At 45.6% G+C, this 16098-nt stretch overlaps 1 protein-coding gene across 4 annotated transcripts in view; it reads left to right on the plus strand.

The window, feature by feature from the left end:
• The first annotated feature begins 1325 nt into the window (after positions 1-1325).
• LOC100227924 (neural-cadherin-like) overlaps positions 1326-16098 on the plus strand; it is a 56324-nt gene continuing 41551 nt past the window's right edge. For all 4 annotated transcript variants that reach the window (XR_004367150.3, XM_072924834.1, XM_072924835.1 and 1 more), the window contains exons 1-3: positions 1326-2632; positions 14362-14556; positions 15003-15228. Coding sequence is in view for 3 of the 4 variants with exons in the window: in XM_072924834.1 (XP_072780935.1) it covers positions 1627-2632; positions 14362-14556; positions 15003-15228 (1427 nt within the window). In the remaining variant the exon portion in view is untranslated. The remainder of the gene's footprint in view (positions 2633-14361; positions 14557-15002; positions 15229-16098) is intronic.

Consider the following 16098-nt stretch of genomic DNA (forward strand, 5'->3'; position numbering starts at 1 on the left):
GGAAGGAATTAGGGCACAAAGAGCAGCCATAGCATACTCAAAGCTTGCTACAGCACATTAACTAGGCATGGATCTGGATGGGTACTTTCATGTTGTTACTGGTAATCCATTCTGTAAAACTGTTTAGTTTTACTTCTTGCCTTCCAGTCTGAAGTCTTGCATTGTGCCACATTTTAGAAGCTATCATCTCTTGAGGGGATAAAAATAAAGGTTGGCAGCTGGTAATACTGGGGTGTGATCTCCCAGCAATTCCCTCTCCTTAAAACTGGTAATTCCCCAGGTGGCACAGGGGCAGGTCTAGCAGTTGGTTGTCACCTTTGACTGTTGCCTGTAATATTTGACTAAAGACAAGTGAAATGGATTCTAGCTTTCTTGAGCAGAGCTTCACTTCCAGCCTAGATATATCACCTCTGAAGTTACAACACAGCTGGCAACAAATACCCCCGCCTTCCTAACAACCTGGTAAAATTAGTGAGCCTGTTCGAAGCAGGAAGAGGGAGCATTTCTGACGGAACAACACCTAACACAGTTTGACCAGCTGGGTGTGGAGACTCTGCAAAAGGCTGTTCCTGAGCTGTTACCATCACTATGTGAAGGGAGATACTCTTGTTCTTGTTTATTAACAGGAAGATGCTGCTGGAAACTCATGCTTGGAGCAATGAGAAAATGAGTACTGTTTGGTTTGATGAGCAGTGATTGACACTGGAGTGATCTGGTTCGTATTCACACTTCCACTGATCACAGACTAAGCAGACAGATGAATTCCATGCCCAGATTGTTTTATGGGTATTTAGTGGGACTGATGTGTTTGCTCAGTATATTCAGAAGGACCATTTCGGTCTTGCTCTCAACAACAGCAGTCACTGTTCTTGTCCCAGAAATATTGCATTTTTCCTGAAGGAGCAGCAACCTGAATATGTACTGAGAGGCTGTGCTTCCAAAACAAACCCAGCTTATAACAGAGAAGCATATCTGCTGCGTGACAACTACTCTTATGATTCAGGTGTCCCAAGGTCCACTCTCCTTTATGCAATAGTGTTTTTTTCCTCTGTTTCTTTTATGGTGGTTCTTGTGGCATGGCTGGGTGGATTTTTTCATACAGGCTCAGTAGAGGAGGGGAGATTGTCCATTTTCCCCAAGTTACCCCCCACACCCAGGAAGTGTAGTACATCCTGTGTCCGCTCAGCTTGCAGAAGACCTGGAGGAGCAGCTGGATTCATGTGGTGGTTTGACCCCGGTTGAATGCCGGGCACCCACCAAAGCTTCTTTGTCACTCCCCTCTGCAACTGGACAGAGGAGAGAAACCATAACAAAAAGTTCACGAGTCGAAACAGGGACAGAGAGAGATCATTCGCAGCTGACCCTCACGGGCAATGTGAAATAGGGGAAGAGGAGGAATTTGCCAAGCAGCACTGTGTGCTTTGCCACGGAATAGGGGAAGGTGAGGAATTTGCACCTCAGTGTTGTGCGCTTTGCCACGGGCGGGCTGTCCGCTCGACCACGCGGGGCGGGCTCGGTCCGTCCCCGCCCACGGCCGTGAGTGGCCGCGGGACGGGCCAGGGCCGCCCGTGCCGTGTGTGCCCGCGGCGGAGCGGCGCAGAGCCGGGCCGCGCTCCGCTCGGCGGGATGGGCAGGGTGCGGGGCAGCGGCCGCGGGCTGCTCCCGGTCCTGCTGCTGCTGCTCGGCGGGGCGGCGGGGCCGGGCTGCGGTGGCTCCCCCCGCCTGCTGCGCTTCGCCGGGCAGGTGCCCGAGAACAGCCCGGCGGGGACGCGGGTGCGGGGTTTGCGGGTGCCGCTGCGGAGGCTGCTGGGCCCCGGGGAGCCGGCCGGGGAGTGGGCGCTGGAAGGCGACGGCGCCTCCCGCTTCTCCCTGCAGCGGCGGCCGGGAGGCGGCGGGGGGCTGCTGCTTCTCCGCACCGCCGAGCCGCTGGACCGGGAGACGCAGCCCGAGTACGGGCTCCGGCTGCGGCGGCGGGCGGGACGGTCCCCCCGGGAGGCGCTGCTGCGGGTCCGGGTCCTGGACCGGAACGACCACCGGCCGCGGCTGCCGCCGGCGAGCCCGCTGGAGGTGGACGAGCTGGTCCCGCTGGGCACGGAGGTGGCCCGGCTCCGCGCCTCGGACGGCGACGAGGGCGCCAACGCGCGCCTCACCTACCGGCCCTGGCCGCCGGGCGCCGGCAGCCGCCGGCTGTTCGTGGTGCCCCGCAGCGGGCAGGTGCTGACCGTGGGCTCGCTGCTGGGGCTGCGCCGGCTCCGCCTCTGCGTGGCGGCTCTGGACCACGGGCGGCCGCGGCCGCTGCGCAGCCCCGCGCGGTGCCTGCGCCTGGCTGTGCGCGGGCGGGCGGCGGGCGGCGCGGGGCGGCGGCGGGAGCCGCGCTCGCTGCAGCCGCCGCCCGGGCCCGGGCCCCGGCGCTACACCGCCCGCCTGCCCGCCGGGGCGCGGGTGGGCGACACCGTCTTCACCGTCCCGAGAAGCCGAGACCGGGCGGCGGGCGGCTGGTTCGAGCTGGCCTCTCCCGGTGCCACCCCCGTGGGGGTCGACAGGACGTCGGGGCGGCTCTACCTGCGGCGGGAGCTGCCAGCGGGCGGCCGGGCGGAGGTGCCGGTCAAGGTGCACCGCGGCGGCGGAGGAGGTAACGGTCCGGGAGGGGACGGGGAGAGTGGCCGGGACGGGGTCGGTTCTCTCCGCGGTGCTGCCCCGAGTGGGTCGGGACGGCCGCAGAAGGAACGGCTGGGCATGAAGGGCTGCCTCGAAGGACGGAGATGCTGACCCGGCACGGCCGTGTCGGGCATTTGCCATTCGAGGAGATGAAGCCGCGGCGATGCTGCTCTCCGTGGGGTGCGGAGAGCCGCAGGTGGCTGCGGGAGCTCGGTGGGGGTGTGGGAATGTGCCGGCTCTTCTCCCGTACCGCCCGCAGAACTTCTGCCTCCTGGCTTTGAAGGAGCAGCTGGAAATGTAGGGAATGGCGTTTTGGTTATGTTGTCTTGTAAGGAATTGTTGTCACAGTAGGCTCACTTTTGTGGGAACGGAGGTCTCTGCGCAGGGGTTGTAACATGCAATTAGGACCCGGTAAAGAAAGGGCCACGGCACAATAGATAGCTTCTCTCATAGTGGGGGCAGCTAGGAGGGAGCCTCTCCTGTCGCTCTGGTCCTGCTGGAAGGAGCTGGGGAGAGGCGACGCTGCCCTGGGTGTGGGCACTTACAGACCTGCAGCTGCAGCCCACTGCGCGGGGGGATCCCGCTGCTCCGGCTTCCTGCACCGCACCCAGTGATTGGGTTCGGGCACAGCACTGGCAGAGCTGCGCACGGGAAGGGAAAGGACTCGTTACAAAATAGATGTCAACGAGCCTAGCACAACAAAAAGAAGAAAAAATCTGAATCAGGAATCCTAGGAGTTGGTGTGGAGAACTAAATGGAGATTATATATAATTATACCATGTCAAGAGCTCATACACTGTTGTGTATGATTTTCCTAATAAGACAGCAAAGAGAATGGCTAGACTTGATAAACTTCTTAAACCACATTAAGCTTGAGGTGTGTTATGGTTGCAAGAGCCATCCTTTCCATGGCAAGAGCCATCCTTTCCTTTTCCTTTCCTTTCCTTTCATCTTAGAGTAAGATTTAGAGCGCATTTGTAAGTGCAGCTCAGGTTGCTAATGATGTAACTGGTTATAATTTGCTTGGGTTTCTTTTGCATTGTTTGTTTGTCTTTTTTCTTCAATGCTTGCAACTAAAAGAGGGAATATTTACCAATTTACATCAGTGAATTTTACAGTCAGGAAATGTGAAACATAGAGCTGAAAGGAAAACAAATGTGTTGAAGCATGCTGGGGGCTGTGATTTTTACCAGACTGCTGTGTGCAGTCTGCTAGTCCAGAGCTGCCTGCCTGAGAAACTTACCTTGGCAGGAATGGGATGTGTTGTGCAAGTGACAAACATTTAACAGTAGAAAAACTCTGCACAGTATTTCCAGCTACTAACTTTAAACAAATCACCTGATGTTTAAAGTAGAACTTCTCATTTAAGCTAAAGATGGAGCTGGAAAGGGGATGCACAGCTTGACTGTCTTGCTAATTTACAATGAAAGCAAATAACCTTGTGAACAGTGTTCAGCATATGATTGTGTTGTCCTCGCCAATCTGGTGGTGCACGGCATGTTTTTACTGCTGTCTATGTGCTAATGATGTATTGACAACAGATGAGCCTCAGGGAGAAAGGAATTCAATGATCAAATGGGACAAGGTCATTTAGGCACTCCTTTAAGCTACTTTGATAATCAAAACTCTCTCATATCTTTGTACAGCAACAAACTTGGGATATTTTTCTGTCTGCTTATTTTACAACAGTATGGTGAAATGGTGAAATGTTGTGAGCATCCATTTTTTTATATCTGAAGAGATCTGGTGGACTGTCAAAAGTCAAACAGAATTGACTTTGATCTGCTCCTCATTTCTCCTCACGTCTCTTAGTAAATGTAATTAAAAATCACTCATGAAGCAATCAATATTATGGAACATGTGCCAAACTTTTAATAACCTCTTTAATTGAAAACCAAAGCTATCAGACCTTTATTAATTGCTCTCTCTTATGTAAAAGACTCGAATGGACTTAGGCGTTTCACAAGTGCCCCTTCTCCAGGGAAGCGTGTGTCTTAGGGTTTGAATGCATTTGCCTTTTTTTTTTCAAGAAAAGAACAGCTTTTAAAAAAATAATCTTTAAAAAAATTAAACAGTACATCAGATAGTAACCTAGAGCACTGTTTCCTCCAACAGTAGCCCTAGGAAGACAAGGTATTTCTGTGTGCAGTTGAAATACTGAAATAAACTGAGGACAGAGTACAATAACATTCTGAATCTTCCCAGTTGCTCAGTAGCAAACACACCAGTGATAGGGAGGGGGCTGCCATCTGTTTTGTGGGGACCCTGTAGCAGGCACTGTGAAAACACAGCTGTTGTCCCATTGAATATACACGTGGTACGTGGACTGTGCATCGTAAAGATGTTGGTGCAAGTTCTGTGGCTTGTCTTATTTACCTACACAGTAAAGAGCAGTTTGCATCTTCTTTAGGAATCTGGCAGCCTCCATCTGTCTGTCAAAGCTTTGCTGTTCTGGGCTATGTGCAAGGATGGTTATGGATTGGACCTGGATTTAAAACAATAAGTTTTTCCAGATTGCTTTCTTCAATTCGTCGTTGTTTACACTTTTTGGGGCTGAAGCTGCGATGGCGTCCTTAGTTCTCAGGCTGGAAAATTACTATTTTGTCTAACTAAACTTGTTAACACTTTATATGAAGTTCAGAGTTACACACTAAAGCAGTACAGAATCTGAAAAATATGAAAGCTGAAACTTAAGGCATCAATACAAGGTATGAGTTGCAGACCCAACATTTCTCATTCAGATTTTCTTTTGGGACAATTCACATCCTGGAAACATTGACTGCACCATTGGAACAGCGTGTGGCCAGAGCATGGAAGGGCTGGGGATGGTGAGGAAGAGTTGAAACTCCCTTTCTCTTCCATGTCTGCCTCTGTTCATGCACACCTACAAATACCTGCACATGTTTTCATCCTTCTCATACCAGCTTACACAGGGTGGGATGTGCATTTGCTGTTTCCTCTTCTGCCCCCTCAGCTGCCCTCTCTGATGCTGGCAATAGGTACTGATGCACACTGTGTAGAAGCTTGACATTTGGGACTTTGTCTATCATGCTTCAAAAAAGCAATTTCTTACCCCTGTTCTCCAACTCTAGAAGACTTTTAGCTCTCTCTTTGGTTTGGTTTGGGGGCTTTTTTTGTGGTTTGTTTTGTCTTTTTGGTCTGGCTTTGGATTTTTTGTTTGTTTGGTTTTGTTTTTTGTTTCTTTAAACTTAAAAGCCTGTTGCAAAGGGCTTACAGAGTGCACACTGCCTTGGCTTGGAATAGTGGGACCCAGTGGAGATGTCCATGTCCCTGCACACACTCACACTGCAGATGCACTCCACATGCTATCTACTGAAAACAGCTGTGTAAGTCACTCCATTACAGAGGACAATTTTGTTTGACAACACTAGGAACTCAAAAAGAGCTTGGCAAGACAAATCTCTTCACCTCCCATGTGTGTGCAGTGCACTGAAGGGTTAAAGGGTCGGTGTTGGCAACCCTTTAACTCTGGGGTGCCTCAAGACGTCAGAAGGGGCTGAATACCAGCAGGGAGTTTTAGACTGAACTGAGGAAACATTTGCAAGGCTGTTCAGTATTTTCCTGGTTTTGGAGGTGAGATGGATATCTCATTCCCTGTTCTCTTTCAGGTGGGATAACAACTGTTTACTACTGTAAGTGAATTCCAAGGAGATAGATCTTACATCTGACTGAGGAGGCTGTAGCATAATACAGTTATAAGTGCAGTGTCTTATGGTAGAATGTGATCAGTGTTGAACTCTTATGACTGACTGGAAGCAAACTGCATTTTAAGGACACATATGTCAGATCCTGACATTCCTGTAAATACAACCTAGACTGCACATGAAAAGAATATGTGATTTGAGTCCCTTCTACTTTCTTAAGAAACTTCCATCAGGATACCTACTGTGAAGGGAAATCTTTCAATCCATGTAATACAGCTTTTCTAAAAGCTAACAAGTAATTAACATATGTTGCTGGCCATGAATTCAAATCAAGATATAGCTTAGGTTTGGGGGTTTTTTTCTTTTTTCTTTTTACTTTTTTTTTTTTTTTTTTTTTAACAGTCCCACTTCTTCCTGGCACCTCCTGCCATTTTTAGAAAATAAGTCTCACTCCAGAAACAGAAACTTGACTTGATCGGGCATTGAGGTTACATTATATGCTTTTTTTTTTTTCTTTTTTTTTTTTTTTTTCTGGGGGTGAGGGGAGTATTTCCTCCTGGTATCAGACTGATTAAAACCATCTGTGGATGCCATTAGTGTGCCTCCAAATTCAGGTACCGACAGGAAAACCTTGCTTCATTTAACCCGTGAAACCATTTAATGGCAGGGATCATTGGATGAAAGAGCAAGCTCTGGGATGAAGGTTATTACATTACCATGTCTGTAAATATCTTTGGAAAAACTTTGCTATGAAAAAAAAAAAGTAAACATATATAATGTTCCAGTGGTAATAATTTAGTCTTAAAAATGTGTGATAAAGTCAGACATTTTGAGAAGCCTACAAAAAACTTAAAACTGTAGAGGTAAATGTAAAGCTTATGTTACAAGTCTTCTTGGTATGTTACACAAACTATTTAAATTATAAGAAAACCTCTATCATAACAAGTTTGAGAGAAGAGCAGTGGGAGACCTTAAAAATAGAACATTCAATCCTTTATTCTTAAGATTAGTATCTTGAATCCTTTTATGCAGACTATGATTTAGTATTTCTGAGTTTTCATTACATTTCAACAGCAGGAAGGCATTTAAAAATCTGGATTTAGACCCAGATCAAAGCTGCACCATGCCAGAAACACCCCTGCATGCTCCTGGTGTTGTCTCACACTCCAGCAGCAATGTGCAGTGCGCAGCAGGGTTTGATTTTTGCTTACTGGCAGGAGCCAGCTGACCTGGGGCTGCCTCTACACACCTGCCTTACACATGGGAGACCCAAAATCCACACAAACCATGTTTGCACAGGCACTCTGTTCATCATATTGGCTCCCAATGGCAGATGTGCACAATGTCTTCTCCTTTGGGCCTATGATTGAAGTGGAATTGAACTTGTTTGTGCTTCTCCGATGGGCTTGGAAAGCTGTGTCCTGCCCAGAGAGCAGTGGCTTCACAGCTGCTTTAAACTTAATAAATTCCACTTTAATGAGGGAGAGCAAGTGCTGTGCTAGGTAGGATGATAAGAAGACATGATTGTAGCTGTCTTATTGCACTTTGCTTCTTTGAAAAGCATAAAAATTCCCCCAAATGCCCTCTGTGTTGTTGACTCCTCATCTACCCCTACTACATTGGTGTGATCTGATTTCCTCATCAACTGATGTGCCTCTAAATAATTATTTTTGTATAGTATTTAATAACATTTTTATTGAGGATTAGTCAGCTGTTAACATGGCAAACTGTAATAAAAACTTGTTTTATGTGGAATTCTGCTATATGGAAGTTTTGGAAATATATAGAAATCCTATAAATTGTTGTACCTCCTACCTTCTTGTGGTGCTGTGTTTCTAATTCTCCTGATTGTGTGGTAAGGAGCAGCTGTTGGCAGATACAGTAGATTTGAGGCAGAAATGCTACTTCTCTAATCACAGGTCTGAGAGTGCTTCAGAGCTTTGCTATGGAAACTGACAACACAAAATTAAAATAGATTTTAAAAACTAGAGGAGGACACCACAGGCAAGATGATGTGATAGCGGTAAAAATACGATGGATTATGGAGTCCTGTTCCTATAACCGCCTGAAGATTTTCCTGTGGTATACTCATCTGCCTGTGGAAATTATCTTTGCTGCCTGACAAATGCCATGGTTCTCAGACACAGCCCATGTGATGGAGGTACCCACTGTAGCTGTGCATTCACATAGAAAGTGAAAAATTGGCTGAAGATTTTTCTTTGCTGTCCATGTGTGCGGTGGCACTGGCAGCTGCCTTTTAGCTTGATGGTCCCACTGGGGGAGTCCAGAGGTAATAGTGAGAAAAGCAAGACCTTGCCTCCTAAACTGGGTGGGGGTGTATATACATAGAAAATGTGTCCCAGTGCTGGTGTATATTAAGGAATATGTAATAGATATAATGCAAAATTATCTCTGCAGGCTGCTCTTTCAAGCTTGCTGGTTGTGGGTAACTGAGAGAAAATTGAAATTAGCAAAGCTTTAGTTGGTACAGTCACATTGCCCAGAGGTGCTGTGGCTGTGGGCTCTTTGTCCCCAGGCTGCTGCAGTGGTTTGTGGACTTCCAAGGGAATCAAGAGGCCTGTTTCCATAAGTGATGGTGAGGATGTTACCTTGCCTTCAGGACACAGTGCTCACTACTTGGTCCAGCATGAGTCCCGTCAGTGCCCCAGTATGTTGCAAAGGAATATGATACTCCTGGGCATTGTACCCAAACCTTGGGAGTATTTGTGAAACACCAAATTTGTTAATTAATGACAGCATCACACTCAGGAATCTCTCATCAATGTTTGAGGTGGAGCTGACCCATCATGTTATGACAGCAGACTAGCTGGACTAAAGGTGCTCCTATACAACTTTTCTTAAAGGAGTTGGGAAAAGGATATTCATAAAACTAAGCCTTCATTTTTGAAGGGGAGATCTGTGTTGTGAAAGTTGTCCCCATTGGAAAAGCTTTTTGATGTCCCTGCACTTCTCCCAGCGGGGGTGACAGCACATGCTGTAGCTGGGGCAGAGGCAGGAGCACCACAGGTGCTGCTGACTGGAGTAGTCCTCGGGACCAAGTTAAAGCTGCTTTCTCTTCTCCTTTGCCTCAGTGAATACCTTCATTTGGGGTGCTCATCTTCTGCCCAGCTGCTGATGTTCAAGCCTATAGGAATTATTTACCACCAGATTCAAAAGCCCCTTGGGCAGGAGAGAGTGGTACAGTGGACAGCATGACTGTGTAAATATTACTAATGGTGTCATTAAAATGCAGACAAAAAAGGATTTTTGAAAGTGATGATGAACTCTGGTTAAAGATCAAGTACTGCCACAATAAATTTTGGTTTAATTTTAAATATCCCCAAGAAGATTATGCCTATGGTTTTGAAGATGACAAGGGGGTTTTAGCATTTAGCCATCTCTCGGGTGTAGATTCCCTGGCTATGGTTCAATAATGAGCCAAAGCTCCTGATGTCTTGCCCTCCACTGAGGACTAGTGGTGTGGCCTGACAGCACAATGAGGAGCTTTCTAGGCATCCAACCTTGGTGTTCTATTTCAGGCTGGGTACTTCAGAAACTTCTTCACATACCACACTCTCTCTTTTCAATTCAAAGGATTCTTTTTGCCTGAGGGGATAAAAATGAAACATAAACTGCAATTTTTAATGCACAGTTTTTAGTTTTTAATTTTCCAGCAAGAAAATTAAATTAGTAAAGAAGTGAAAGTGATACAGGCCTGTAAGAATAGCCACTTGCAGTTTCAAAACCCTTTCCAGTTCTTTATTTGCTTTCATATTATTGTCCAAGGAAGGTGTGGGTGTATGTGCTCTGATCTGCTGAAGAGTGTTTTGCCCTCCAAGACACAAACTTAGCATCTCTTCATTCTCCCCACTCTTGCACTTGATATATCCTAACATTTTTACTTAACATGCTCTTAACTGGTGATTCATTGACGACCCTTTTGTTTACGTATTTTTTAGACGTAAGCAGGAGGTAAAGCTGAAGGTGAAGCCTTGGGGATAAACCAGTATCTCCAGGAAAATCAGCACTCCTTAATATTCCCTTCCCGACTGATCTTACCAAGACTCTTTCCAACGTGTGGTACGGAGGCCAGACTATCCTGTTGATAGTCTGGTTTCCTGATTATTTCCTTCTTTGCAGTGCATAATTCATATTGACAAAATTGGGTGAACTGCAACATCACTGGGTGATGTTGCATTTTGATTTTATAGGATGTTGTGGTTGTGTCAGGAACAAAATAAACCACTATTGATTTCAGAGGCCTGATCTGTTAATGCCTTTGCAGCTATGACAGTTGAAAACCCAATGCATTCCTGGGGAAAAACTCTATTTTGTCAAGGCTGGTTTTGTTTCACTGACTTATTTCAAGACAGTGTGATAATTTTACACAGTATCTGATTGCCATGTGTCTGTAGCATGTTAAAATCTTTGAGTTTCTCACACCTGGTGTGTACAAAGGGGAGCGACTGGAACAAAAATGTCCCTACTCATAGTGCTGCTTCTGAACAGCTCTTTCTGGATGATAGCAGAAATTAGTGCTGTTTGACTGACCTCCTGTTAGTCTCCAGTTCAACACCGCTTTTTAAGGGTTTTGGATTTGAATTGATAAAATCTGCTCTTTGTAACTATCTTTTCTTCCGTTTATGCCTTGCTAGAATTAGAGCTCTGATCTATATAGATATAACCTGGACTGTTTTGTCAGCATTCTTGCAGGTTGCTTCAATTTAAATTTTGTTTACTTGCATGGAGAAAATAGCTTCAAGTCTGAAAATCTGAAATAAATGCTGAGGCCCTGAATGAGTGAGCCAGGTCTCAGCTGCAGAAAGATATTCCACTCTATAGCTGAAGTTTAGTACCCCTGCTGCTGTACTACAGCCCTCCAGGTTTGGCTTCATCCCATGTTTTTCCTTCATGTGTGATGCTGGATGTTTCTAGACTGCCATTCACTCCCTTTCTCACTTCTTACCCTTAAGCAAACAGCAAAGATAAAACACGAAGTCCAAAGTATGTTTATGTTAGAAGTTCCTTGAAGCTGCAGGGGAATGAGTGACATGTGGACATATATGCCTCAAAAATCAATGAGATGCAGAAGCTGAAGGGCAGGGAGATTAATGTGTGATGGAAAGGATTTAACAGTCTTGCTGGTTCCATGCCCCTGCCTAGAGGCAAGTTTTGTCACAACAAAGCAATTACCAGCAGATATTTGTCTAGTCAGGTCTTAAAGATCTCAGTGGTAGATATTGTCTCACCTCTGGCCACTATCAAGGGCTCCATTGTGCTTATAACTAAAAACATGCCCAACATCTAATGCCAGTATTTTCCTTTGGAATGAGAGTTAGTTATTTTTTGGTTTGCAGGTTACAGAACAGCTGACTGACTTCATACCTTAGTCCTTACATCACTGTTTGCATGTCTCTTGCAGTCTCCTGAAAATCTCCAGGTCTTTTCACCTCTCTTGAAGGGCATTCTTTCTGGTTATGCTCTTGGCTTTTGCCAGCTGGTCCATATCTTTCTTGAAATCCAGACCCTAGAACTTCAGTTCACTGGATTGCCCTGGGAGGTTTTGGATATCCCTCCTTGGTGATATTCAAAAGCCTTGTGGATGTTTTTCTGAGCAGCCAGCTCTGGGTAGCCCGGCTTGAGCAGAGCGGTTGGACCAGGTGACCTCCAGAGGTCCTGCCACCCTCACCCATCCCATGACTCTGTGATCTGAGGCTCTGCTAAGTGTCACACCTTTACCAAGGTTCAGCGAGGGCTGAGCATGAGCCTGAATGTGCCCAGGTGGCCAAGAAGGCCAGTGGCACCCTGCTGTACCAGCAATAGTGTGGCCAGCAGGAGCAGGGCACGGATTGTCTCTGTCCTGGGCACTGGCAAGGCCACACCTCGAGCGCTGTGTCCAGTTCTGGGCCCCTTACCACAAGGACACTGAGGGGCTGGAGCATGTTCAGAGAAGGGCAACGGAGCTGGGGAAGGGTCTGGAGCACAAGTGCTGTGAGGAGCAGCTGAGGGAGCCAGGGGTGTTTAGCCTGGAGAAGAGGAGGCTCAGGGGTGACTTTATTGCTCTCTGCAACTGCTTGAAAGGGCTGTAGCCAGGAGTGGCTCGGTCTCCTGTCCCTGTAACAAGTGATAACACGAGAGGAAATGGCCCCAAGTTGTGCCATTAACCAGGGAAGGGTTATATTTGATATTAGGGAAAAAAATTCTCACAGAAAAGGTTGCCAAGCATTAGAATAGGCTGTCCAGAGAAGTGGTTGAGTCACCATCCCTGGAGGTATTTGAGAGACGTGTGGATGTGGCATTTAGGGACATGGTTTCATGGAATTGTAGAATTCTTAAAGTTCGAAAAGACCTTTAAAACTATCAAGTCTGACTGTCAACTTAACACCAGCACCATGTTCACCATTAAATCATGTCCTCAAGTGCCATGTCCATATGCTTTTTCTTCATTTCCAGGGATGGTGAGTCTCAGATTTAGGTGTGAAGTTGGCAGTACCAGGTTAATGATTGGACTTTATGATCTTAGAGTATTTTCTAACCTAAATTCATCTATGTTTCTATTAAAATACACCTTTCATAGAGAGGGAACGTGAAGTGTTATGAAGAATTATGGTTAATTTGAGCAACACAAATATTTATCCTAACATGCTGTCCTGAACTCAATGAAATTTGTTCCCTTGTCTGTCTTTTTTAAAACATAAATCTCTGTTTTACTGTTGACTTTTAGTGGGTTTTACAATACCTACAGCAGGATTAGGACCTCATTATTGGTGGTTAACAATTGGATCGCCTACATGGAGCAATATTAATATTAATTGTATAATTACAATTTTTTGACTCATACTCCAGGTTTCATTAAGTGGGAAAAATACTTGACTACATATTCAATCTCTGCAGAAATTAGAACTTCCTTAGACCAATAAATGAACAAAAATATCTTTAAATGCTCATGCCTACAAATTTTCATCCCTTTACTAGCAAAATAGCACTGTCTGTAACTGCCTGAATTAGAACAGGTATTTGTCAACCCTCCTTCTTGGCTATAGATAAAATAGTGACTGCTTCAGCTGCTCTTATGAGTTACTACTCATGCTGCGGGTTGTGCCTTGTTCTAGATAGCAATACAGAGGGGAAAAAAATGTGAACCAATGTTCTCCTGTATGCAGTGCTGGTACATGAGAAAACCAGAAGCCATCTAATCTAAGAAGACTAAGGAAACCATATCTTAAATTATTTTAAATACTTTAAAATGACACAAAAGTTCAGTTAAGTTTTTTCCTTCCTGGAAATTATTATCTCTGGGAAATTTGTCTAGCATGTCTTTTTACTGCAGGGTAAGGCTGCTTGTAACTACAGGCCTGGTGTGTCAGGCTATGCCTATCTGTGGGTAGCCTTTTATTTTGTATCACATCCCTGAGACACACACTTAAAATTGTTTGGAATTTCTGGCTTACTTCTTGCCTTTGGTGCTGCTTTTGACTATGTGCTCCTTCTTCCACCCTGTGTGAAATGGCCTTCTTGAAGGCAGAGTTGAAGGGTTTCCCATATGAGACACACATACACCTGGGTGGATGTTCATTTTGTAGTGGTGTAGCCCTTAACAGACCTGCAACCTCAGTGCAGTTTGTTGAAGTATGTGATCATATTTTAACAGGCAGAAAAACGTGTTTCTCTTGTGTACCTTTCTACACACACCCCTTTCTACATTTAGTTTCTCTTTTTATTCAACTTTATTCTCTACATTCAATAATACATTTGTTTTAATTTTAAGTCGAATCTTAAGGCCACTTTTAGAACACAAATATACTTACGAAAAATTCTTCAAGAAGCCCATATACACCTTTAGCATCTGTTACTGACTTACTGTGAATTAAAAAAGTTTGAATATAGGTCTCCCTAGAGGTAAAAAATACTGTGATTAAATCTCTACATGCCCTTTGCAGTGGAAGCTTCCTTCTCAGTTTGTTACAGATACTAATGGATAAGATCTTAACATTAAGTTGGTGACCAAGCTGTCTAGAAATCCATGTGTCTTTTGCAGATGATGACTGGTACCTCTGCCACGTGACTCTCCTGGCCCCAGAAGAGGAGCTTCTGTCCTGGGCCATGTACCCATACCCGTACCTGGCGCGTGTCGACCCCGATGCACGCAAAGGCACTCTCACCTACCAGCTGGTGGCACATTGCAGCAGCCGTGAAAACACCACTGCTGGCATTACTTACACGCTCATTGCAGGTAGGGCTGGTCTGAAAAGAAAAGGGTGACATTCCGTTTAGTTGCAGATGTTTCTTACCAAGTTCCCATTTTATTTCATGGGTAGATTTTTCCCTTGGGGAATCCTGTAAGATACAGCAAGTACAGCAAGTAGTGCTGTAACTAAAAGTTATGTGGATCAGAATCTTTCTTGTTGCCATTTTCTTTGCTTAATTTAAAATTGATGGCAGCTTTACTTTTTGTTTAAGGCTCCATTTCTTACTTGTTCTTGTCTCTTTTACATGACTGGTCAACAAAACAGTGTGAGTGAAAGATAAGGTGAGCAACTGGAAAGGTAAAAAGTATTGCATACAAGGACATAGGTGGATGAATGGATGAGTTGAGGATGGCTTACCTTGAAATGGTGCAGGTGCAAATGCTCTTGCTGTGGGGCATGTCTCAGACCAGCTTTGTGCACGTGTTGATAGGTGGTGAAGAGCGATTCCGAGTGGATAAGGACACGGGCATGATCATGACGACTGGTCTGCCTTTGACGTGGAACAAGGAGTATGTGGTTACTGTGGAAGCCTCTGATGAGCACGGCAACAAAAGCCCCTACGCCTCCGTTTCCATCCTGGCAGGCTCCCGACCTCCGCAGTTCACTAACATGTCCTACAGTGTGTTTGTCCCTGAAAATACTCCAGCAGGAGAAAAGTAAGTTGGACTTGGTTAGGTGACTCCTCTCTGCAGTCTCAGAGGAGCTTCACAGAGCACAGCAGGGTGAAACTGTTGTGGTTTTGCTTCTTAGGGCCACACATATGCATTTGTCTATCACACTTTAAAAATAATGTTGTGTTTTCTAAAAGAAATTGTGCCTCTTTTGAGGTTTCTCCAGTGTGACATGAGTCTCCATGTGTCACATGCAGTCTGGGACGCTGGAATTATTTTAATGCTTTTGGGGTTTTAGTGCATTGCATCATGAATTAGAACAGCCAGACTACTCGCTATGCATCTTCTGGTGATTTAAACAAATGCTTGAAAAATAGTCTTTTAATTAACCAGATCTGGAGTTGTTTGTGTCCCGTTTGACTTGTATTTAAATTTCTAGAAAGACAAGTCATTGCCAGACATTTGAGATAACAGCACCAGTGTGAAGTACAAATAGATAAAGCTCAATCTCCAAGGGGCTCTGCTGTTGCGTGAAGAGTGGCTAAGCCAAGCCACAGTGGGAAGATGCTCTCAAGCTGGCTCTGGGTTTATTGTCACTGTTCAGCTGCTTAAGAGCAAAATGGGCTTTAAGGCCTCTAGGGAGCAGGTGGAACAGTGCCATAAGGCCTCTAAAGAGCAGGAACCCTCAAAATAAACTGATGACCTAGGAAAAATTGCTGGAGATGTGCCACTAATCTTTAAGAGAGACTGAATAAGGAGGAGGGAAATTTCTCTGCTTCCCAGGAGCTTTCAGTGAGATGAGCTAAAAGTGTATTATGCTGGTGAAAGACTGGTGTGAGAGGTGGAGCTTCAAAACATAAGTCACAGTAGGGAAGCAAATGTTCCTCTGATACCCTGCCAAGGTGGACAGCAGGA

This window comes from Taeniopygia guttata, chromosome 2 (genome assembly GCF_048771995.1).
Source record: "Taeniopygia guttata chromosome 2, bTaeGut7.mat, whole genome shotgun sequence".
In the NCBI taxonomy this organism is placed as follows: domain Eukaryota; kingdom Metazoa; phylum Chordata; class Aves; order Passeriformes; family Estrildidae; genus Taeniopygia; species Taeniopygia guttata.